The sequence below is a fragment of the Chenopodium album genome, chromosome 16 (assembly GCF_948465745.1).
Source record: "Chenopodium album chromosome 16, dcCheAlbu1.1, whole genome shotgun sequence".
In the NCBI taxonomy this organism is placed as follows: domain Eukaryota; kingdom Viridiplantae; phylum Streptophyta; class Magnoliopsida; order Caryophyllales; family Amaranthaceae; genus Chenopodium; species Chenopodium album.
Window position 1 is genome coordinate 47,246,561 of NC_137849.1, and position 25,642 is coordinate 47,272,202.

Sequence of the window (25,642 nt, forward strand, 5' to 3'; positions counted from 1 at the left end):
CGCCATTATTGTACATTTGTACACCTTTCTTATTGTCTTTGGCGGTGTTTCATAACACGGTATAGTATGTCGGTATTGGTTTGACTATTAGTTGTTAGTGTAAAATCGTTTGATAAAATTAACGATACTCCGTACCTACGTGATTACGTGAGTAAAGGTGTTTGATAACACGTATGACGAGTATGTCGGTAGTGATTTAATGATTTACCCGTTGTATAATGTGGCAAAATGAGCCCTGTAACTTAAGATTTAAGTGCAAAATAGCCTCCTAAGTACTAATAATAGCAAATTAACCCCACTACTTTTTAAATCGTGCAATTTAGCTCCTATTAAATATTTTCCGGTGACATTTAATCTAAATACATAATACAAACCGGAAAACAACTACTACGTATTTTTTTTTCCCCAAATAAATAGTACACATATATTTATGCTAATATAGTTCATGATACTTGTATCCCATTATTCCCAACTTACCTACTTTTGGTCTTCATTTTCATCAATTCTACGACACAACTTTCTCCCTATACCCACCCTTTCCCATTTTTTCTCTCTCCTTCCAATGGAAAATTATCTTCAAATCTCGTGCAAATTAAAGTAGCTAATTTAATGAGAGGAATAATTGGGTTGTTTACGAATCTTATTAGTAGTCAATATTCACTATCACCTTCTACCTTAGCTTTCAAAGAATTTCGGTAGAACTTCTAGCACTATCCTATCACCATAGTCATCGTCCACCGGAGCTCTAACCAACATATAGCGTAGCTAGGGACTACAATTGCAAAGTTATTGGTTCTTTTTCATCAAACTCAATATTCAAAGGTAATACTCATTTGTCAATTACAAAGTTGTTAATCAAGTTCATAGATCTTATTATGAATGTTGTAAGTTTATTTGTTAATTGATTCATACAATTTCATGTCTAAAACTTGATTGAAGCATTAGATTAGAATATGGATGATAATTATCAGTAATTTTTTTGGGTATATATGGAAAACTTCCCATTTTATTTTGCATCTTGTTGTAAGATAGTTTATGGAATAGTCACTACATTAAATTAGTTTAGTTTAGTTGTTAATCAATTACACTAAAAACACTTTATTCCAAAAAAATTAAATTATAAAAAAAATTACAATTTAACACAATAAAGTAACTAAGACCAAAATTGTGTCTCATATAGAAGCATACCAATACTAACTAAGATGTGGCATCAGCATATATGTCACTTTTGTGTAGCACCGTTAACTCTTTGTGGGCATGCTGCAATTTTATGGTCAGGTTCTTTGCAATTAGAGCACAATTGTTTACCACTTTTAACAACCTTACACAAATGTGTTTTTCGTTTACCTTCTCCATATGCCTTCTTTCTCTTATTTGCGGGTCTCCCATGTTTCACTCGGGGGTCACTTGGTAAGATTGGACCTTCATCAAATTTCTTCCATAGTGCTTGTCCATTAATGGTTTTGAAAGAAAATGAATATGCAGCTTCGTATGTGTCCTTATTGTACCAACAAGCTACATAATTCTCGGGGGTTTCATTTTTAGCACATAATGCAGTTGTTACATGCTCACATGGGATCCCATTCAAATCCCAATATCTACATGCACAACTCTTTTTATCTAATCGAACTGCATATGATATGTTGTTGTTATGAGTATGTTGCACCTCGTATGCATCTTTTTTGGCCTTGATAGGCCTCCAATTTCTGATAGCTTGTTTGAAATCATTTAACTTCAATCGAACTCTAGGGGTAACAATGCTAACACATTTAGCTGTTTGCGCTTTCTTATCCACCATTCTAGACATAACTTGTCTTCTTATTTCTTCTAGCATTATTAATATTGGTTTTTCCCTAGCTTCAAGGATCCATGAGTTAAATGTTTCCACCATATTGTTACAAGTTACATCAGTACATGCCCAAGTCTTAAAAAAGCATCTGCAAAAATTCTTCACATTTCTTGCACACATCTCCTCAGAAGCTTTTGAACTTTGCTTTTGCATTTCCTTCATAGTATTTTCAAAGTCAATTTGAGTATATGATTTCACAGCCCTCCAATATAGTTTGTGCAAAGGTGCCCCTTTGATAATCTTGGTCCAATTTGTGAATATGTGCCTAGCACATAACCTGTGCTCAACTTTAGGGAGATGTTGATAGACACTATATTAGATGTACAAAAATGAACTTAACCATGAACTATGGAAGCTCCAAATAATAAACATTTAGCCAAGAAAAAAGACTATACTTTAAAATAATATTTAGATTAACTAATGAAGAGTTAAACTTATATTTAAACATACCTTTTGTTGATCTGATAACAAAGTCCATCCCTTACCATCTTGCATTTCGAGATCTTCTATAAGATGTTTAAGAAACCAAGACCAACTTTCTTTGGATTCAGTCTCTACAATTGCCCAAGTGACCGGAAACATTTGATTATTTGCATCCCTTGCTGTGGCACTAAGTAGCTCACCCTTACAATATCCTTTAAGAAATGCTCCATCAAGGCCGAGAACCTTTCTACACCCATGTAGGAATCCTTGTCTCAAAGCAGCAAAATTGATGTAAAACATATGAAATTGAGGTTCTAAATGTGAAATGTGTGGTTTTAAAGATAAGAACACGCTAGTACCTACATTAGAAGTTTTCAATTCATGCATGTAACTTATGAGAAATTCATATTGTTTTTCAACAACCTTTGCACATGCAGACAAGGCATATTTTTTTGCTCTTGCAGCTTGCCACCTATTAATCTTCACACCATATGTGTCTTCTACATCCTGAACAAACAATTTTAGCTTCCAAGTAGGATGTTTTAGAAGCTTTTCTTGGTATTCCTTGGCAAGAAAGTTTGCATGTACCCTTTTATTCTTCATAGTGGGTGTGCAATTATGAACATCTTTTACAAATCGGATTTGTAAACATCCAAACTCTTTTGTATACCTCGTACTAAGCTTCCAACGACACCCACTCTCATAAAACTTGCATTTCACAAGTAGTCTTTGCGGTTCATTATGGCAATAGTTCCATGCGCTGTGGGTTTGGCAACTATATAGGATTAGTGCTTTTTTTAATACGTCTACATTTTGGAATAATTTCCTTAACTCTATTTGAACATACCCAAATGGAGTATTAGGATAATATAGAGGCCAATCACATTTTTGTAGAACTTCAGGATCCTCCTCATCATCGCTACGACTAAGTGGACTTTCATCCTCATATTCTATTTCACTTCCATCCATGTCATGCTCATCTTGTTCTACATATTCATCTACACCCCAATAATTATCCTTTGCTTTTGCAGGCTTGTTTGCTTGTCCACTTTTCTCTATATCCCCATTGTGATCTATACTGACCTTCTCAAATTTCTTTTCCTCCATGTTCTTTTTTTTTTCCAGAATTGTTTCTTTTAGTGACCCATTCTTTTTTCTTTATTTGGACATCAATAAACTCTTCATCGCTACTTCCAGCTTCAACATCTTCAATTATATTTTCAGGTTCACTCCCATATAACTCCTCATCATTCTGATCATAGTCTATAATTTCTACAGGAACTTCCGTAGTTTTTCTATTAAGTTCCCCTGAATAATCAACTTTTATTTTCGATGGATATAAAACTTCTTCATTATCACCTTCTTCAATAGAATGATGGAAATAGAACTCCATGGCCCCATGTGTAACCCCTTCAACATGAAGTTCCTCCATTATTTCGCCATCATAAAATTTGAAGGCCTCTTTTTTTCACAAGATACAAGATGTCAACATAATCATAAGAGTAACCTAACACCTCAATCAGTTTTTTGGCCATTCTAAAATCAAATTTACATATGTCAATTTCTCCTTCAATACAAGAACCAGCCACCCACATAAATCAAATCTTCTCTCCCATCAACTAATTTCCCCCCATGAAAGCATTTGAGATTAATTATATTTGGATGTACTACACCAGAAAAAATAATAATTAAGAGACTTCATAATAACATTCAATTCTCCATGAAAACATACAATTGTGACAATTGGATACAATTTTGTTGTTGTAGGGATTATCTATTATTAAATTATTTTCAAATGCAATTTTGAATAATTTGAATTTCATTGTTTTTTTACAAAAAAAGTTATTAGGTTTTCCCAGTTACATATTATCTTGATTTGTTTCTACAGGTACAATTTAAAATTTGGTTTTAATCATGGGTTATATCATGAGAGAGAAATCAAAGTTACCTGTAGAGGAAGCCATGGAAGAGAGTTGAGATGTTTTATTGGAGAGCGTTGTGCTTGAACGTGGTGTTGCTGTTCATGTAGTTCACTATATTTATTTTTTTTGATGTATTTTTTAATTTCATTATAGAGTTATTGTATATAAGTTATAAATAACGTACTTCAAATATACAAGGGTTGTATCTCAATGGTATAAGGATAGTATAATGGTAAAATTATAGTGGTATTCCGGCGAAATTAAAATTTTCAGATTATATATGGCCGAAATATACAATTTATGGGCTAATTACACGTTTTCTAAAGGTGCAGGGTTGATTTGCTTCAATTAATTCTAAATGGGTTGATTTGCACTTAAGTCTTAGGTTATGGGGTTCATTTGCTATCAATTGATATTGTAAAATTAATCGATTAAAAAATAATGTATACTCCATTGTGTAAAATAAATAAGGTAAAAGCTGACAAGCACTCCCAGCCTCCCAGGGCGTTAAATAAGAGAATTAAAAGTGGAAATATTAAAGTAAAATTATTATTAATTACACAAATCCACGCCTGATTTTGTCATGCATTTCGAACTTAACACGAAGTTCTATTTTAAGTACGGAGTAATATATTAGTAAGGGTCTGTTCTCTTCAGTTCAGTTAAGCTCCAATAAGTTCAGTTCAGTTCATAATTTCCTTCTCTCATAAAATATTCAGTTCAGTTCAGCTTCAATAAGTTCAGTTCAGTTCCAATAAGTTCAGTTCAGTTCAGTTCACTTCAGTCAATTAGAACAGGCTCTAAGTAGTTATTTAACGTCTTTGGGACAATTGTTAGTAAGATCCAATAAACAATAAAGACATTTGAGTAAATAATGAGTACAAAATACTTTGTAATCATTTCACAATTACACTTTCAAACACTTTCAAACAATCCTACAACCAATTGTTTTGGCCGGCTAAAGTCTTGGTCCAATCACCAATGAAATGATGAAAAATCATTATCATGGATTAGGTTTAACATAGAACGTGTTCGACAGTAGCTTTTGGTTAGCTTTTAAGTAGTTTTTAGTGGTTTGACTAACTAATTAACAAAAAATATGAGTGCTTGGTAATGTAGTAATTGAGGTAGGTTTTAGTGATGAAGGTAGCTTTTATAAAAAATTTAAATTATTAGCTTTTGAAATTAGAGGTAGCAATTGAAAATTTAATCTATAGTTTTAGGAAAAAATATTATTTTTATATGTAACTGTTAGTTAACCGCTACTTTATCGAACATTAATACCTAAATTATCTATTTCATAGCTAACAGCTAACAACTACTATCACAGCTAATAACTACATTCACGGCTATATTTTGCCGAACACGCACATAATCAACCTTATTTTACTCCTCTGGTTTAATCCCAATCATACTTCATTATTTTACGTGTCGATTTTTATTGCTAAATATTACTTCCTCCGTTTCCTTTTAGTTGACAAGTTTCTTTAGTCACGTTTGCCAATGCACAAATTCAACCGTTATATCTTTAATTACCAATAAGCAAATATTATAAAAAGTTGATATTATGAAAATATATTGTGACGAATCTAACAAGACCCCACATAACTATATTTTTCATTACGTATAAATCATAAAACACGGTTAAAGGGAAGTGTGTGAATAGTACTAAAGTCAAAACGTGTCAATTAAAAACGAAGGTAGTATTAACAAAATCATGTTATAAAAATTGACATTATGACGAATCTAATGATATATTATAAAATAACATTTATTTTTATAATAACAAAAAAAAAAAAAAGTCAAATAAAACATGTAAATAATGCAAAGTTAAAATTTTATTTTTATAACATTTTTTTTTTTGAAACCTAAGCCAATTTTTCTTGAAAACAAAAGACTGATCGCATAAGTAAGGGTCGGTTCTTTTCAACTTAATTCAGTTCAACTCCTAATTTCCTTCTCTCATATCAGTTGAGTTCAGTTAAGTAAATAAAATATGCTCTGAGGCCCTGTTTTTATCAGATTATTTTCAGTTCAGTTCAGCTCTAATAAATTCAGTTTAGTTTAGTTCAATTCAACTTTTAATTTTGTTCTCTCATAAAATATTCATTTCAATTCAATTAACGAGAACATGCCCTATTAGTGAATAAAAATACGGAGTAGTCCCTAAAGAAATAGAAAGAAGCCTTGAACCATCTTCCTCGCAGTAAAACCTAGCCGAGGCAGCGAGCAGAAACTGAATTTGGTTGCTTGCTGCTCTGAGTTAGTCTGAAACTCCTGCTCATCACCTAAATCTAAGGTTTTTACTCTCTCCTCTTTCTTCTATCCATGCTTTTAACTTTTAACTCTACTATCGTTTTCTCTAATCAAAACATTCTTACTCACAAATCATATTCCTGAATTTTTCGTGCATATTCTTTTTCAAATTTTCTGGGTTAAATTTGCTGTGTTTGGGTTTTTATTCTTGGTACTTTTGGTTGATTTTCAGTTTGTAATTGGATTTTTTAGGTTAGGGTTGTCGGTTTTCAATTGTTGGTCAAAATTCAAAAATACCCTCTTAAACCCTAATTTTATTATCGCAGTAAATTAAGAATTTGTTGATCAGTTGTATACGAGCTCACTAAAAATTTATTAGTTAGAATGATTTCATTGCTCATTAATTTGATCTAGCCTCTATTAGAATACAATTTATGGTAGCTAAATGGTTGCTACCATTATAAAGTGGTCTAATTTTATTACGCCGGAGTTTACAGTCGAGTTGAATGTGAGGAGGGGGATTGGGGTTTGGACCGATCACATTGTCGTGCTTATGCTTTAACTTTGGGATTTGATATACTAATGCTGTTTAATTATTGAAAGCTTGTTTTGCAATGTAATAATCGATTAATCAACATGAAAGTTGAGCTATTAGAGCTTGTTGATGACTTGATGTGTTGGGTTTTAACAGTATGTTCTCCAAAAATTTGATGTTGGAGCGTTTTATCGTCTTAACCTGTTGATTTAACTGGCTGAATGATGTACATTTTTAGTTCTGCGTATCCATTTGATGTTCTCTGCATATATCATGGTTTTACAGTTTTAATTGGTGAAATTTAAAACTTGTGAAGTCCCTTTATTAATTTTCGTTCCCCTTCTTATTTTTAAGGGCAATTGATGTTCCTTACTCTTGTTTATTTCTCCTAGTGCTATTTGAGGGTTCCCTAATTTGAAGCTTTGCAAGATGAGGGCCATCTTCTGTGGAAACTTGGAATATGATGCGCGGCAATCTGAGGTCGAGCGGCTTTTTAAAAAATACGGAAGGGTGGAAAGGGTGGATATGAAGTCTGGTCAGTATTATGTTTTAATATTAATTTAATAATCTTAAAAATGGTCCACCCAAATTTCTTGAATATTTCACTTTTCTAAGTGACCACATATATTTCCTTTTTAGGCGTATTTGGTGGTGAATGAGTGCGATTATAGATAACACGAGCTTTCATGTTTTAGGACTTGAATTTGTTCTTTGTTTGTAAGCTTTAATTGTTTGTTGTTGTTGATTTTACTACCAACTTCGGCTAATGTTGCTATTGTTATTCTTTATTTCTGATCCCTTGATCTCTCTCCAATATGAAATGAGAGAAAATGATTATTGTAAGCTTTTTATTTTTTTTTATTTTTTTTTTTATTTTTTTTTTGGAAATGGACTTTCTTATTGTATTTGACTGTTGAAGTGTATGTATAGGGTGTTTACATTTTTTTGATGTTTGTAATGCTTATTGCCTAATTGGTATCCACTATCCAGTAAATGCATTTACTGTATTTTTTGGGTATGAATTGGTCGCTTACCAAGGTATTCCATATGCTGACTAGGATGGGGAAGGTTAATGTCCAGAATAGGGTTGGTATTTTTTTTTTAGTATGCTCTCCCTCAAATTCAGTGGAAATGTAATTGATTCTTACTCTTTGTTGTACTCCCATGTCAATTTGGATGTCATTACTTGGTAAGGAATCAACAAGATTATCACTGGCACCTCTCCCTGTAGTTTTAATTGAGAAGATGATGAGATTTGATGCTTTTGATCCATCATGTTGAAAGGAAACATCATCACTATTCCGAGGTAGAGTAGTATGATTGATGACTCCATCATACTTATGAATATAACACCAAAGCTTCTGGAAGGGTCAACGCATTCTTGAAAAAATATTTTTCTTGGATAGATGTGTATATTGTTTCCCTTTCAGACAATCATCTTTTCAAGCTATAGAACCCTGCACTCAATAATTTCTTTGGCGCAGGATTCTTTGGATTATCCATATGTTTCTTGGATGGATTGGATTCTCTGCATTTTCTTTCTGCATTGTGCCCACGCACCATCCTCCTATGTTATACTTGAAGAACCAATCTGATTCGCTTGGCATGAACATAATTTCTGAGACACTCATTGCCTTTTCATTTATCATGCCTCTTGTCCAGTCTTCAATTCCTGACATGTATCAACAATAAATCATGATGACCTCACATTCAGTAGCAGGTGTTGTTTTTACTTCATAGTCTTTAATATGGCCACGTCAGGTTTAATGAATCATCAATTTGTTGTTGTAGCAACTGTTTGTTTGAAAATTATATGTACAGAACTAATGTTTTAAATTTGTAGGGTTTGCTTTTGTTTATATGGAAGATGAGAAAGACGCTGATGATGCCATTAGAAGACTTGACCGAGCCGAGTTTGGGAGGAAAGGGCGGCGTCTTCGGGTTGAGTGGACTAAGGTAACAACTGTTGGTTATATTCCACATCGTTTTTCATTTTGTACACCTTTACTGTTTAGATCATCTGGCATCTTTACCTTCTGTGCTTTTCCCCGTCTACCGTTGTACAATCTGAAGTTTGCTTCCTTTTTTTCTTGTCCAATCCAAAACCAAGTTGGACTTTTTGTCCTGTTATTTGTTGGTATCTTCACATATTTTGAGCAGTCTGAATTAGGTTGTATAAAACTTAAGTTGATTTTGAATTGCAGCAAGAACGTGACAGTCGAAGGCCGGGTGGTGGCGGTGCAAGAAAACCTGCAGCTAATGACAAACCTTCTAAAACCCTGTTTGTCATTAATTTTGACCCTATCTATACTAAGTCCAAGGATTTGGAAAGGCACTTTGATCAACATGGAAAAATTGCCAACATAAGGATTAGGAGAAATTTTGCATTTATTCAGTATGAAACCCTGGAGGATGCCACTAGAGCATTGGAAGCTACAAACATGAGGTTGGGAACAATTAAGTATTTTGATTCTTATGTTTCTTTCCCCTCTATACTAGAAGTATTTTTGGCTTTCTTTGAAATTTTATATACATTCTGCTTTTAATATATGATGTAATTATGAATTTTAGATTTATGTTACGATGGATAAAGGCATCCTTCTTGTTTGTGCTTGATGCCAGAATTTGGAACATTCAATTATACCTGTCGTGTACCATATGCTAGAAGTCTCACATTCACTGCTTTATGCTACAGGGACTCACCTGATTTAAGTGCTTGTCAAACTGACTATTTAAGCAACTTGTTTCACCTTAGAATGGCTAATGAGAGGTTGAACTTGTATTAACGTGTTTAGACTCGTATGGTTATGTCAAAGTCATAGAGACATGGTTTATCATGTGGTCGTAATGAGTTTTTCTAATATGAGCTTATTGTCAAAGTCATAGAGATGTGGTTTGTCATGTGGTCGTAATGAGTTTTTCTAATATGAGCTTATTGTTAATAAGATCATTAACTAATTATTGCATGATTATTCAATAGTCTGCATTGGATTTGCTGCGTATATCGTTCTGTAACTTTTCTGATGGTTGTCTATTTGATTGCTTGCAGCAAGCTTATGGACAGGGTTATAACTGTGGAGTATGCCATTCGAGATGATGATAGAAGCAATGGTCACAGTCCTGATAGAAGGGGCAGGGACTTGTCTCCTGATAGAGGAAGTTACCGAAGAAGATCTCCAAGTCCATATCGCAGGGAGAGGGGTAGTCCAGACTATGGATATCGCAGGGACAGAGGCAGCCCTGACTATGGCAATGGTGGAAGATCTGGAGCTAGAGGCAGTCCTGAATACAGCCGAGATGAGAGCCCTGCTAATGGGAGATACCACAGGTTTGTGTAAATCTGCAGTCTTACTGTTTTGATTTGATAATTTTTCTGTAACTGGAGACTTATTTTGTAACATATAATATTGATTCAGTCGCTCTAGACCTGATGCTCGGGGATCTCCTGTTGGAAGCCCTGCTAATGGAAGATACCACAGGTTTGTGTTAATCTCCAACCTGACTTTCTACATTTCTCTAAATTTTGGGACTTCCATTTTTTTAACCTATACTGTGGATGCTGTCGGTCTAGACCTGAAGCTAGGGGAACTCCTGAATATGCTAAAGATGAAAGCCCTGCTAATGAAAGATACCACAGGTTTGTTTTCATCTCCTACCTTTTTATCTCCATTTCTCATTCTTCAACTCAATTGGAGACTTTTAAGATTTTTATTCTGCTGTAGCCGCTCTAGACCTGAAACTCAGGGAAGTCCTGATTATGTTAAAGATGAAGGCCCCGCCAATGGAGGAAGATATCACAGGTATGTGCCCGTTCCATCTTTATTACCTCCAGTTCACCCAGCTGAAGAGATCTTGGCCTAGTTGAAATGCGAATACTAGGTCCTAGGTTTAAATCCCCAACCCCCTGTTGTTTATTCATATTTGTTGTGAAACAAAGTGACCTTCAGTTTTCTCTTCACCCCAACTGTGAACTCACTTCATTGCACCTTAACTATTAATGCAGTCGGTCATCTCCACCACGAGAGAGGTCACCTCCACTAAGAGAAAGGTCACCTCCACCACGCGAAAGGTCGAGATCCTAAGCACGGAGATGATATTAAGTCAGTATTTTACAGGGCTGTTTCTTGAGAGAGGTTGAGATGGTAAGCGAGGAGATGGTCTCGTGTTGTTATTTTGGCAGTGCAGTTTCTAGAGAAGAGCTGTAATTTCTTATTTGTGGAAAGGCTTGTATCAACAATTTTAGGATTGAATTTGATTTGTGTTAGTGGCTTATTGTATTTGATATTGCTTCCAAAGAAGGTTAATTTTTGCCTTAGTTGTTTCATAAATCTAAATACTCGAGGAGATGGTCTCCTGTTTCGCTGGTATATTTAGTCTACATACTCGAGCTTGAATTTAAATCAAAATCATTTGTAAGATTATAGATTATATTTATTTTTCAGTAGTTTACTGTATGTATGTACTTTGTACTTAATAGTAGTAGAATTTTATCCTCAAATACGCGTAGAATACAATATTTATCATTTGTGGTCCTGTCTACATACAGCAAGCAATGCATAGCAGACAGGAAACAGCGTTACGATCTGGCTATGTAAGTGTTGCACGCGTTTTGGATAAATCAATGCTTACTGTTGTGTTTTCGCTTCTCAAGTTATCAGTTTTGTGAAAAAGGTAACCAAATTCAAAATCTTAAACCCCCTCCCAAATGCCAATATTTTAATGATTTTTTCATTTTTAAATTTGAGTAAACCGATATTATAATGAATAAATGCAACTTGCGAACTACCTCCATTATATATTATATGCAACTTTAAAGTATTATTTGTGAGATAAAAAATTTAAAAGTTGAACATAATATGTAAAAAAAATAAAATTTAAAAGTTGTACATAATAAGTACTGCCTCTGTTCCCAAATGATAGTCTCTTATGGGTAAATTTTAGTCCCAAAATGTTCACCCCATTTGCTTTTTCCAACAACCATTAATTTTAATTTTTTTGCCAAAATTCTCTCCAATTTGCAACAATATTTGTGCAAATTTAAATTTCTCATGTAAATTTTGTTTTTCCATGTACTTTTATTACTTTCTCTCTCTACTTCTTTGCATGCCCAATGTCAATTTACCTTTTCAATGTACTTTTACTATTCTTATTTGTGTTTATTAGTTCCCGTGAAAAATGGCCATAAGGGATTATCAATAGGGGACGGAGGGAGTAATTGAGTAGTATTTTTTTTTTCCCTCGAAAAAAAAAGTATTTGAGTAGTATTTTAATTTTGAATATGTTTGTTTTGAAGCTAAAAATATAGCAAAAGTTGTATGACTTTCATTAATTTGAAAGTGTAGAACTAAACATCTATTAAATTTAGATAATTCTTATTAGCGAAAGTCATCAGTGAACATTATATGATCTCTTCAACTTTTTTACGGGATGTGAATGTACAGTCTTTATTCTGGTTAAGAAGTTCCTAAATTAGTTGGTACGGAGTACAATTTCGGGTTAAGGTCTACCATTTGAGGGTAGCATAGTACGGAGACATCTCATCAACACAATAGTCTATACTCGTAAATGATCATAAATAATACTCGTAATTGACAAGATCTCAAGACTAATGATATGAGCTTCAAAACATCGATTATTACAATGGTTTGAAATTCAAAATGAACAAGAAAGAAGGGAGTAATTATCTCATTATTGAATAAGATCTGAAAAACAGGTACCCTTTTCTTGAAACTGATTCATACCCTGTATAATTGGCTTAAGCTACATAATTAGACCTTGATTAGATTTTAAATCACCACAGTTTTCAAAACTGGGTGTGCTCCTCGAAATAAAACAAAGGAGCCTCACGAAATTCAAATATTTGGTAATTGCTTACTATCTTTATTTATAAATAACAATTTAATTATAGTGAGGAAAGCTATTGTTGTCTTTTGCGTATGACATAAATAATAATGGGGTCATACAAATCCTATAAATAATCGTAAATAATGAAGCAAAATGTTATACATAGCCATAGCCCTAAGGGCTACATATAACCATTAAATTTACACTTGAAAATCGTAAAAAGTTAAGAAATCATAAAAATATAAACACTAATTACACTGATTTACGCGTGTTTTTGTCATAAATTCCTAATTTTATACAATTTCCAAAAGTGTATTTAATGCTTATATATAGTTTTTAGGGCTACATATAACATTACCCAATAATAAATTGAGAAATATTGTTTCAAAGATAGGAAGATGAGAATGACATTATGTTATAAATTAGTGAAGCTTCTAGCCACGAATGGTGAAGGGCTAATTGTAATTTGATGGACCACAATTATCATCATATCTTTTTCTTTCATTTTCATTATGCTACATTATTAATGTTTTTATGTGTACATGTATTTTTTGTCCCTTTTTTCAAATTTGAAGGTAATTTATTATTGTACGATTTAGGACATAGGGTCGTGGAATCAGGAATGCAATGAATTCCAGGCTTCCAATATGTTCCTACAATTATTAAAAATATATTTGAAAATTGAAATGTTCTTTATTTCATGAATAAGAAATTAGGTACAGAGTAACAATCTAATGATATATATATATATATATATATATATATATATATATATATATATATAAGGGTATTTTTTGTTCATTTAGTCATTTTGATGATTATAGTTAATTTAATCGTTATATGAACAAAAAAAATACTCTTAAATGACCACACACTCGAGTGTAAATAATTATTTTCAATACTAAATATAATTTTGTGATCAATATGTTGATAGAAGTAAAAAATATCTTTGGGGTGGCAATTCCAAAATGTAAAATCATATCACTATCAAATAATTGAGTCACTTTTCCTCAAGTCTTTAATTAACCTTTACCCTTTTCTTTGCAAATCATTTCCTACCTTTTATGGAGTAAGTTTTAATGTTTTATTACATGTAAAGGAATAATTTTTTTTTTTAAAAAAAACAAATTAAAACAAAAAATATTATGGCTAACAAGTTTGTAAAAAAAAAAAAAAAAAAAAAAAAAATTCACGCTCAAAGCATTTCCAGTCCAACTTTAAGACTTTAACACACGTGGTTGAGAAAGTGAGCATGAGTGGCACTCATTAGCCGTCCCCACTTAACACCTGTACTCCAACCTCCACATCATCTTTGGATTTACCTCAAAATCTATGAAATTTAATTAGGATTAAATTCAAATATTTTGATCAACTAATCCCAACGGTCAAATACTTGCTTTTTCCTGAAACAATCTTTTCCGTCTGATAAGCAACATGCCAAGATCCTAACTACGAGATTCCCCCTGTTTTAATAAGTGTTACATTTTTCAAATCCGGTCATGTTTTAATAAGTGTTACACTTTCTTTTTTGGCAAAAAACTACATTAAAATATTATCTCTCTTATTTCATGGTCACCACCCAAACCTACTACTACTTTTTTTTATTATATCTTTCTTCTCACATTCATTACTTTTCAATAAACTATTAACCCCACTATCTTTCTTTTACAATTTTTTAATACTCTAAATACCCCACTTACCTCTTATTTTATTTAAGTCAATTAAATTGCCTAAAACTATATGCCGGTCAAACTATTATACTTAAAAAAACACGGAGGAAGTACGTATTTACAGTTTAAAAGCTCAAATAGAAAAATAGAAGAAAGTTTATTTTACAAAAATTATAAAATGACCTAAGTGTGATCTAACTCACTTGTAAAAACTTTTTGCACTTTGTATGTAATTGAAGAAATGATGCTAGGAGGTGAGGATCTCTTTACCTCTCCCTGTACTTTCAATTTTTAAGTATTTTACGGTCGTTTTAATTCTTAATTTTTTTTTTTTTTTTTTCATCTGTCTAAAAAAAGTTACAACATCTCTAATGTAGCTTAATACTTTGATAGTTAATACCTTAAAATTAAAATTAATACTCTTTCTATTTTATATTTCGTATTGTTTTTCTCATTTTAATTGATTTTCTCACAAAAATTTTTTACCGTAAGTGAGAAGAACATCTGAAAACAAAGGGAGTAAACTTATATAAAGTGCTCTTCAAATTGACTTACAGTAATATTTTTTATGTTTCTTTCAATAAAAAAATTAACTTATTTAATGCTCAATTGCAACCTTAAGTGCCATATAAAACATAATTGGAAAAAAAAAAATCTTATTCCATTAGTTATATTTTTGTCACGTTTGACTTTTCAAATAAAATATGAGCAACACAAATTTTCAAAAAAAAATCTAACAGCAAAGTTTAAATTTTTTGTTTAATTTTAACATAAAGTTTTGATTTTTGAAATGCAGGTTCATAAGAATTAATAATGTTACTATTATTGTCTCCTCACATAAACACATAACTCTTATCTCTCCTTTTTATGTAGCTTGTCCACTTGCTACTAACTAAAACTAGTAATTCAAATACATGGGTTCCTGTCTCTACTACTATTAACTTCACTCTCTCTTATTCTACTTCAAAAGATTCTTCCTTTTTAAATTTTGCTGACCGTTTTATGTCATCATTTCTTCTCCTCCTTCAAACTCAAAATTAAAATTCTGGGTATTTCTGAATTTCTCAGGAATTAATCTGGGTTTCTCTCAAAAAGATCGAATCTTTAATATTTATGGTTAATTTTATTAGAGAGAGAAAGAGAAGGTGAAGTTTGAAGATCAATCTATAGTGGGTGGTTACTTTTGTATTGAGATAAAGTTACAAGCTTCTGTATTTTTTGATTCTTAAAGGTTAGTTCTTCATGCTAGATTCTTTTGCTTCACTAAAAATTAATACTTTATAGAGTTTCTCTTTTGCTTTAATCCCCAAATTTCTGTATTTTGTGTTGTCTAATTGTACTTGTATATGCTCGTCACCTGCCAGGGTAATGATGTAGACGGGATTTAATCTCGTGTCGAGATTTTACCAACTAAAGTAGCAAAATTCGATATGTTATCTTTGATCATACAAGATGCTTTCTATAAATTTGGCAAGGAAAATTGACGATGTATATGTAATTTTGGCTTTGTTGCTTTGATTTTTCCTAAGAATTTTAGTGGGTTAGGTTGAAAAAAATTCAAATCCACTCCATATATTAGTAGAAAGAGACTAATTTCGTCTCTTTAAAGCTAAGACAAAACCCCACAAAATACGTTATACCAAGGATTAATCTTGATAAAATATAGCTGGAATCTCCTTTGTAACTTGTCTTTATCAAAATTATTAGCCTTACAATTAGATTTAATATCATTTGGCTAAGCTCAATTGAAGTTAATGGCTTGATAATCTCATCAAAATACTTTCTTTTTACCTCATACTCCCTTATAATCATTCATAGATTACACAATGTGAAATCGAAAAGGGTATTTTAGTAAATTAGTGGTGCCGACGATTTATTTCACTCTAACGGCCTTTGATTAGTCTAAAAGGTATCAGTATCAAAATCATAATCAATATCTATCAAAGTGACTATGATGTCTAAACCTCTACAATTTTTTGTAGGAAAATCAAAAGATTTAATCTTTAATAGGAAATGGATGATAAATTCACAATTTTTACTAGTTACACAGTAGTTGTAGTACACATGGTGGGGCTTTCTTAGAGGTACTTTGATTTTCCTGTTGGTGGGCGGTTGTTGTTTTATGTAAAACGGGCTTTCTGTGACACTTCTTTGTTGTAACTACTCCATTTTATATTTGTAGTATGTCATAAAGTTATAAGCTTTAATTACTTTTGTTATTTGGGTGTTTCTCTTTGAGATTGATACCTTGCTAAGTTCAATCTGTATGCACTGTAAGTCTGTTTCGGTGTCGGTTGATCTTTTCATGTTACTGAGTCGAAAATTTTGCTGTAATTGGACTGCAGTTTCTGCTGATCAAGTGATTAATCAAAGTTGGAGTTAGTAAAAGAGGTGCTATGGTGGAAGAGAAAGGTCATGGTAATTTGGTGGATGATCAGACAGCTGAGCAATGGCTATTACATGCCCAAGAGTTGGTTCCTGTGGCACTTATTAAATCAAGACAGGTTAAGGGATTTCCGGGGAGATGGAAGATGATCGTATCGAAATTGGAACAAATCCCTTCTCGTTTATCGGATTTGTCTAGTCATCCTTGCTTCTTGAAGAACACACTGTGTAAGGAGCAGTTGCAGGCTGTTTCGAAGACGATGAATGAGGCAATTGAGTTAGCTGATATGTGTATTGAAGAGAAGTATGAAGGGAAGCTACGTATGCAGAGTGATCTTGATTCATTGTCAGGGAAATTGGACTTGAATCTTCGAGATTGTGGTCTGTTGATCAAGACCGGGGTACTTGGTGAAGCTACGATGCCTTCAGTTTCGTCGAGTTCCTCATCATCTGAATCTGATCAGAAAGCTCATGTCAATATAAGGGAGTTGCTTGCTCGCCTTCAAATCGGGAACTTGGAGGCAAAACATAAGGCTCTTGACACTCTTGTTGAGATAATGAAGGAGGATGAAAAGAATGTATTATCTGTTCTTGGAAGAAGCAATATTGCTGCCTTGGTGCAGCTTCTCACGGCAACTTCTCCTAGAATTCGGGAGAAAACCGTGACTGTTATATGCACATTAGCAGAATCAGGGTCCTGTGAGAATTGGTTGGTTTCAGAAGGAGTTCTTCCACCTCTTATTAGGCTAGTGGAGTCAGGCAGTTTAGTAGGGAAAGAGAAGGCCACAATTTCTCTCCAAAGGCTATCAATGTCATCTGAAACAGCTCGAGCCATCGTTGGGCATGGAGGTGTTAGACCCTTGATTGAAATGTGCAGAGCAGGAGATTCTGTGTCACAAGCCGCGTCTGCCTGCACGTTGAAGAACATATCAGCTGTTCCTGAAGTAAGGCAAACCCTTGCCGAGGAAGGGATTGTTAAAGTCATGATCAATCTTCTTGATTGTGGGCTTTTATTAGGATCCAAAGAATATGCAGCTGAATGCTTGCAGAATCTCACTGCAAGCAATGAAGCTCTCCGAAGGTCAGTCATTTCTGAAGGGGGAATTAGGAGTTTATTGACTTATCTAGATGGGCCTTTACCTCAGGAGTCTGCTATGGGGGCATTGAGAAATTTAGTAGCATCTGTTTCGATTGAGTTACTTGAATCACTCGGATTTCTCCCAAGATTAGTCCATGTTTTGAAATCTGGATCAGTGGGAGCCCAGCAGGCTGCTGCATCAGCTATTTGTAAGGTTTGCAACTCGACTGAGGTTAAAAAGATGGTGGCCGAAGCTGGGTGTATCCCATTACTTGTTAAGATGCTCGAGGCCAAGACGAATGGTGCTAGGGAGGTTGCTTCACAGGCACTTTCGAGTTTGATGGCACTTTCCCATAATTGTAGGGAAGTGAAGAAAGATGACAAGAGTGTTCCAAATTTGGTTCAATTACTAGATTCAAACCCCCAGAATTCGGCCAAGAAATATGCAGTGTTGTGTCTGCTTTGTCTCTCATCGAGCAAGAAATGCAAGAAACTCATGGTGTCATATGGTGCAATCGGGTATCTAAAGAAGCTGACAGAAATGGATGTTCCTGGTGCCAAGAAACTGCTCGAACGTCTGGAAAGAGGGAGACTGAAGAGCATGTTCAGCAGGAAATGAGGCCAGAGCTACGTAAGTTTGCATTGTATTACTCCGCTTTTTAGCATATGATGGTTTCATAACCTATATGAAACAGCAGGTGTTAAACTAGCTAATTAATCAAAGTATTATATGTCTGACGATGTTTAACCATGTACCATATTGTATCCAGTTGTATGTGTGCCTTCTTAGAATAATTTATAGTATGGTATTCAATCCTGGAAGAAAGTTTCCAGTCATAGCAATTTGTCTTAAGCTAATCACTAGCATTGTTTGCCTACTTGAACTGTATCGACTGTTTCATTGTATATCTCGTCTTTAAGCAGGTAATTAGACGAAAGCTCTATTAATTTATGTTGGTAAATTATAATCTGCTAATTTATTACCATTTGGTAATAAAATGTTTGACAGTGTAATTAGTATGCCTTTGTTGAAAGTTGGTCAAAGAAAACTATTCTAAACCCTGTGTAAGATTCTTAGGTTTAATCATTGTTCTGGTGCTTTATACTCACTTGCTGTTGGGGTTCACTAAACCAGTCAGAATATTATTATTATTATTAGTCTGAATTTGAAGGATTTTCCAAGTTTACAATCATTGAAATGCATTACATCAGCTTCCGCTGCAGGTTAGAACTTCTTGGTCTTTCATTAATATTTTTCTGTGAAGTGTAATTGAAGTTAATCTCCCTTAATTTCTGTTTTCTCCATGGGTTGACGTCGAGCAATGCTCGTATGAGAATCTGGTTGATGGTTCCTGCTTCCGAACATGAAATTCTGAGAGTGGACTCTCGGTTATAGGTTTGGTTCGTTAGGACATAAGGCGTATGTTGATTAGTTTCCAAACCTCGGGGGAAGATGGGAACATTATGTTTCTCATGAGATGTACTCGTATGAGTCATGTTAAACCTTCCTCTCAAGCATGCAACCTGTGTGAACCGGTTGTAAACAGAAGACTGAAGACCATTCCAAATCAGTATGTACTGCAGGATTTTGATCAGTTTTGTTTGCGCAACTGTGCAAGTACCAAGAACATATACCGCTATTTCCTAGCAGCTACCAATTTTGTCAGCTAGGGCCAAGTAGTAGTAGTTTAGTACTAATAATTTTGTACCTGTACCGTTGTATGAAGTATGGAGTATTAACAAGGGACAAAAAGAAAGACGAAGTATGGAGTACTAATAATGGATGGAAAAAGAAGGGTTTATTGGACCGTCGGCCCCCAAATTCTGTGACATATAGTATGTGTTACATGACTTACATAGTTACATCCCAGAAGTTATGACCAAATAACTCTTTGAGATGAAACCCTTTTTGAATAATTCATGCAGCTAATCAGGATCAGGTATTAATGCCAATCCGGAAGTGGGTTGTTTCCTTATAATTGATCTATTCAATCTGAATAACATGCTATTATAACATGAGCATGTTTTTGGATAAAAGATAAGCAAAATTGAGCTATCAAGTACATTTAACTTGTAAGGATTTGGCAAGCGAAAAGGACATGTGATCCTCTCTACTCTCTAGTAGTGTTTGACACTAAAGGGATAGTGTTGCGTACATTAGTATATATGTATCTCTCTTTATTTTTTCTTCCGTTTTATTATGAACTTGGTGAAACCTAGTGCAATGCACGGATATTGACTAATTATAATGAAAATATAATTAGATATTAAAAAACTAAATCGATTGATCAGTATAATTAAAAATGAAATACAGTTCATATTAAAACAATAAAAACATGAGAGAGAAAATATTTAAATATGTGATAGTTTTAATGTGCAAGTCGACATTTTAGGAAGTTTACTTTAGATTTTACATAAAATAAAAGTCATAATCTAAATGCAATCCTTTTTTTTATTGTAATAATATTTTTTTTTAGGAAGTAATTTTGGCGGGAATTTTTTTAATAACACATTGACAAGTGTTCTCTTAGATTCGCTTTTAATAGTATGTAATTGATGATTGATTGATTGATATGTGAAAGAGCACAACGGCAACATAAAATTGTTGGCACATTGTCGACGATGCCCATATTAGATGTGGATCGGCTTAACCCGACTTGATTGAGCAGAGTTTGTCCAATATGTTTGCTTCAAAACCAGAATCACCCAAGGTTCACAACTTGAGCAAATTCTTAGGCCCAATATATGGGCCAAAATGACCAACTTTTTAATGGTGACACCCAAGAGTAGCAATGATTTATGCCCAAATGTTTTGCCAAACTTTTATGCTCATCATTCTACCACAGAAGGGAGATTTTAATATTAGGGTGGGAACTCGTGAAATTATATGATTTAAGAAATTAAAGTAGAATGCATCACTTTAATGTTCATATACATTTTCCCAATCCTTTTTAAACATCAATTTAAGTATAAGATCTTGTTGAGTTTAGATCTTTGTATTGATTACTAAATATCTCATAGCCCGATAGTCCCATACCATTATAAACTTCCATTGTCACCCACCCTAACCTCTCATAGCCCCATGCCCAAATTCATTTACTAATGCTCCATACTTGTACTTTAGAGCTGTCGAATTGACTCAGCATGGCACCAAATCACCCAAACCCGATTGAATAACCAAATCGATAACTCTAACTACACGTACGTGGTACAGATAATCATCAATGGAGAACGTAAGAAGAATAATAACTACTTGAACAAACAATTTGACCCATCACAACCATCCAAACAAAGTCAATGAAAGTAATGGACGGCCAATACCAAATTATGCTAAATGGGAGCTTTTCTTTTTCATTCGAAGCAACCAAACTATAAACCAAAAATTAAAAAATCAAGCAAAATGGATAATCTTATTTAAGATATTTCAAAAATTATGAATAAAAAAAATTAGCAAAATCCCAAATTTGTTGTTTAGCAAGAGAAAAATAGAGGACCAAACAAGGCCTTATCAAATTTTTAGCGTCTTTTCTTTTACTTCTGACGCTCATTATTTGATAATTCCCAGAAAAAATAAAATAAAAATAAAAGATAAATCCATCTCCCGCGACCAGCAGGAGGAGAGAGAAAATCAAACATCATTTGCAATTTCCCAAGATTTTTCTCTGGTAATTTACACCTTTCTTCCCTTTTCTTAGATTTGATTACCCAGAACCCTAATTTATCGGCATAATTAATTTCCCTCTTAATTACGTCTTAATTCACCTTTTTTTTTTTTTTTTTTAAATTTTTTTTTTTGAGGTAATTCAAAGGGTTTTAGCTTTTATTGTTTGTGTTTTTATTGATCATTTGTTAACTTATCATTTGTTAATTAATATTTGTGGTTTTTGATTCCGCTAGAATTTTCTGTTTCTGGGTTATGATTTTTGTGGGGTAATTTTTATTATTTGGGAGGATGGGGTGTTGCCCTGTTTGGTTGTTGGTCAACTTTGAGGAGTGAGAATTTTTGGTGATGGGAATTGTGTTGTTCTGAAAGATCTTATTATTGTATATATGGGTTATCAATTTGATTAGAATTTTGTTGTATTTTATGGTTTTGAATCTTTTGATTATTTAGAGTTTTTACAAATTACAATTGATGTGGTATTAAAGAAATCAGCTCAAGGCCTTCAACATTTTAAATATGGAGAAATTGGTGATATCCCATGTGTGATTCTTTATTTGTGTAGGTGTGTATCGTGATTGTTCCGAAAGCTTGTTGGGTGTTTGGTTCTTGAAAGCTTGATAGATGCATGTTACAGTGGAAGTTTCTTGTTCCGTTTGTGGGGAAAGAACGAGCTTTCCTCAGCTGATTTTTCTGTATCTTTTGTTATGAATCCCAACCCTAATGTAGTACGAATAAATAAGTGGTGTAGTCTGCTTAGGCTTCTCGAGTTAGCTCTTTTTGGCTATGTTGTGAGATGGAATATTAAACTTTAACAGGGGTCCTTGAAAGGACCACAAATTAGTGATCAATGTTTTGGTATACTTTTTTTGTTTTCCTTGTTGGAAGCAATGTTCATATTTATTGATTTTTTTGTTTTTGGGAAAGAAGTGATGTACAGTTAGAAATTGCCTTAACATAACTTATTGTATGTTTGGGGCTTTGTATTGAAATTAAGGTAGTGTTTGATTCAGCAGACATGGTATTCGCCTTTTGGGTTTTCAGCGAAGCAATCTTTATATTTTTTAGACATACAATCCTTGGATCTTTTAATCAATTATTATTATCATATTGTTAATGTAATTGGCTAACATTATTCATTTAATAAACCAAATGACCAAATTTACCTTATGTAAGTTGATCAATGGTTGAAGTTGGATTGTATGTGTAGGAGAGACAACCAAAATTTGTTTAGAGAGATGACCATTATTTAGTAGATTTAGTGGACTTATTTGATGGGGTAAGGGAGGGTGAAGGAGAAGATTTTCTTTTCGTAAAAAGAATATGTGAAATAAGGAAGAATTTTAAGGAAGGGATTTAAACGGATAGAGAGAAGCACGCAAAGGAATGGAGGGAGTATCAGATAGCTAACATCTTAAATGTTTTATGTTTATTCCCCTTGTATGAAGTTCATAATTTGTTATGAACATCAAATGTGAACCTGACTTTCTAGCTTTAGGCTGCTTTACTTGCTTTAATTTTGCTGTTTAAGTTCAGTTCGGTGGCATGATTTATACAACGTGAATTTACTAAAGATGGTAGATTGATTTGTAGGGACTGTAGAGAAGATAAAGTATGAGTACATTAGATGTTCCCAGGGCAGAGCTTGCTCTTGCAGTTCTGTACTTGAACAAAGCAGAAGCCAGGGATAAGATATGCAGGGCAATCCAGTATGGTTCAAAGTTCTTAAGTGATGGACAGCCAGGTACTGCACAAAATGTTGATAAATCAACCAGCTTGGCAAGAAAAGTCTTCCGTCTCTTCAAGGTTTGCTCAAATTTCATCTTTTGATTTCAAATGTATTCGATTGAATAGATTTTGGCAATATGAGGTTTTCTTCTGGTTTTGGGGAGTATATCCACTATGGTTTTCTCTCTGAACCCTAGTAACAACATTTTGGCTTTTTAAATTGAAGTTGACCTAAGCTGACTTTTTCATTGCAGTTTGTTAATGATTTGCATGCTCTGATTAGCCCAGTTCCGGCTGGAACTCCTCTTCCCCTGACCTTACTTGGAAAGGTATTCAAGCTCATTGATTCTATACTCTTAAGACAAATATCATATCTTAGATACTTGTATAAGATATCTATTAACATTTTATTTTTCTTTCCAGTCCAAAAATGCACTATTGTCCACATTTTTGTTCCTTGATCAATTTGTTTGGCTTGGTAGAAGTGGCATCTATAAGGTATGGGTTCCATTTTTTCTTTTTCTGTTGATCTAGCATTGTTTATATGATTCATACTTCATGAAAACTCAAATTTTGATTGATAGAACAAGGAGCGGACTGACCTGATTGCCAAGATTTCTCTTTACTGTTGGATGAGCTCCTCTGTTTGTACTTCTTTGGTTGAGGTTTGTTGTTTTCCAAAATCATTTATTATACATTTTTGCTCCTGTAACTGGGGAAGTCTTTCTGCTATCGTGTTTCCCTATAAATTTAGGTGCTGTTGACTTTCTGAAAGGTGCTAAGTGACTTTCTTTAATTAGCTATTGGTACATAAAATTTCAGATTGGGGAACTTGGAAGGCTTTCTGCCTCCATGAAGAAGTTGGAGAAGGAGCTTAAGGGTAGTGAGAAACATGAAGTAAGTGTTTTTTTGAGATACCTTGCTGGCTGTAGCTCATCTTTATATGTCTACAATGTTAGCATCTTTGACTGTGTTGGACATGTTTATGAATACAGAATGAACAATACAAAGTTAAGGTTCAGAATTATAACGACAGGTCATTGGCCTTGATTAAAGCCGCCATGGATGTAGTTGTAGCTGCTGGACTGCTTCAACTGGCACCCAAGAAAATTAATCCTCGGGTGACTGGGGCCTTTGGTTTTGCTACATCTCTCATATCTTGCTATCAGGTGCGTCCATGTTGTTTACTCAATCCATTCCTTGGTTTAACATGCCTCCGTGTCTAGTTGTGCTTGTAGCGTGTCTAGATTGTTTCTTGCTTTGCATTTGAAACCTCATCCTACCATCATTAGCTGGCCATTCAGTTTCAGTTTTTGTCCTATATGGGACCAGTTTTACGGTAACCTGAAATGTATTGTTTGAATTTAGAACTTGAAGCTCTTTGCAGTAAGCAGTAGAGGCTACTCAGGAGGATATGTAGGACGTAATAGAATTGAGTAATGGTTTCAATTTGTATAGTTTTCTAACAATGAGGGTTTCTGCCAAGGGTAAAGACCCAAATAATTTGACTAATTCCAAGAGATTTTTTATTTAAAAAAAAAAATGTTTGGTAAGGTTACAAAGTCCTCTCACAGGGAATATTGCCTATTGATCCCCCCCCCCCCCCTCCCCTCCCACCCTCTCCCACTCAATGAGAATTAAAGTAGCCGTAGGACATATTAATCTGATCTAATATACAGAGAATGTAATTCAAGTCTTCTCAAAATATACCCTACCAAGGGGAAAGTTAGAAGAAACTACTAAAATCTGGTTTCAAACAGGGCTTAGTACATTTGAGAAATGTCATTCATGTGTGCATAATTGTGTGAAGACTGCCGGGTCATATTATCAAGCACTCGCATGATGTTTCCGTAACGTTGGTCTATGATTACAGCATTGTGTTTTATAATCAGTTTGCTGGATTTGGTTCTAACTTCTTTCTTTGCCATATCTGATGCAGTTACTTCCTTCACGACCAAAGACCAAGACATCTTGAATAAGGAAATCACCTCCTTTCCCGCGGGCTTCAAATGATTATAAGAAGCCATGATCCATGTCTATGTATGCTTGGGTGAATCTAGATATTAAGTAGGGTGACATTCATTTAATTAAGAATTGGTACTGTATTTCTTTCTTGCCAAGTTTGTCCTCACAGTTCGCAATAGTAATATGTTTATTAATCTCGTTTAGCCAAGAAAGCACTGTTGTATTGTGTGGTTTGAAATTAATATAGGCAATAAGCTTTTCTTGAATCTAACAATTTTTCCTCTTATCCCCCCTGCCCAAACATATGGTTTTTTTTTTAATACAAT

At 33.8% G+C, this 25,642-nt stretch overlaps 4 protein-coding genes across 7 annotated transcripts; 3 read left to right on the forward strand and 1 right to left on the reverse strand.

The window, feature by feature from the left end:
* Positions 1-1,222: 1,222 nt before the first annotated feature.
* On the reverse strand, positions 1,223-3,704 carry LOC145584442 (uncharacterized). The gene is made up of 3 exons (XM_081641281.1): positions 3,441-3,704; positions 2,300-3,382; positions 1,223-2,005 (listed from the first exon to the last, which is right to left on the reverse strand). The coding sequence occupies exons 1-3, from the start codon at positions 3,702-3,704 to the stop codon at positions 1,223-1,225; spliced, it is 2,130 nt and encodes a 709-aa protein (XP_081497407.1).
* Positions 3,705-6,358: 2,654 nt separating this feature from the next.
* On the forward strand, positions 6,359-11,352 carry LOC145585688 (serine/arginine-rich splicing factor RS40-like). Of its 3 annotated transcripts, none has more exons than XM_081642394.1 (9): positions 6,359-6,493; positions 7,378-7,520; positions 8,829-8,941; positions 9,190-9,431; positions 10,035-10,313; positions 10,402-10,464; positions 10,557-10,622; positions 10,708-10,785; positions 10,989-11,352. In XM_081642394.1, the coding sequence occupies exons 2-9, from the start codon at positions 7,415-7,417 to the stop codon at positions 11,065-11,067; spliced, it is 1,026 nt and encodes a 341-aa protein (XP_081498520.1). In that variant the 5' UTR covers positions 6,359-6,493; positions 7,378-7,414; the 3' UTR covers positions 11,068-11,352. The 3 variants fall into 3 exon arrangements, with proteins under 3 accessions (XP_081498520.1, XP_081498519.1, XP_081498521.1); XM_081642393.1 differs by having other exon boundaries at positions 10,402-10,463; positions 10,547-10,622; XM_081642395.1 differs by lacking the exon at positions 6,359-6,493 and adding an exon at positions 8,470-8,705 and having other exon boundaries at positions 7,383-7,520; positions 10,402-10,463; positions 10,547-10,622.
* A 3,869-nt stretch (positions 11,353-15,221) lies between these two features.
* Positions 15,222-18,924, forward strand: LOC145586763 (uncharacterized). 2 transcript variants are annotated; one of them, XM_081643678.1, is made up of 2 exons: positions 15,222-15,730; positions 16,845-18,924. In XM_081643678.1, exon 2 carries the CDS (start codon positions 16,896-16,898, stop codon positions 18,579-18,581), a length of 1,686 nt encoding a protein of 561 aa, XP_081499804.1. In that variant the 5' UTR covers positions 15,222-15,730; positions 16,845-16,895; the 3' UTR covers positions 18,582-18,924. The 2 variants fall into 2 exon arrangements, with proteins under 2 accessions (XP_081499804.1, XP_081499805.1); XM_081643679.1 differs by lacking the exon at positions 15,222-15,730 and adding an exon at positions 16,235-16,408.
* Positions 18,925-21,431: 2,507 nt separating this feature from the next.
* Positions 21,432-25,582, forward strand: LOC145586765 (peroxisomal membrane protein 11C-like). Its single transcript, XM_081643680.1, has 8 exons — positions 21,432-21,627; positions 23,217-23,429; positions 23,606-23,680; positions 23,775-23,849; positions 23,936-24,016; positions 24,174-24,248; positions 24,347-24,520; positions 25,291-25,582. The coding sequence occupies exons 2-8, from the start codon at positions 23,238-23,240 to the stop codon at positions 25,324-25,326; spliced, it is 708 nt and encodes a 235-aa protein (XP_081499806.1). The 5' UTR covers positions 21,432-21,627; positions 23,217-23,237; the 3' UTR covers positions 25,327-25,582.
* Positions 25,583-25,642: the final 60 nt, after the last annotated feature.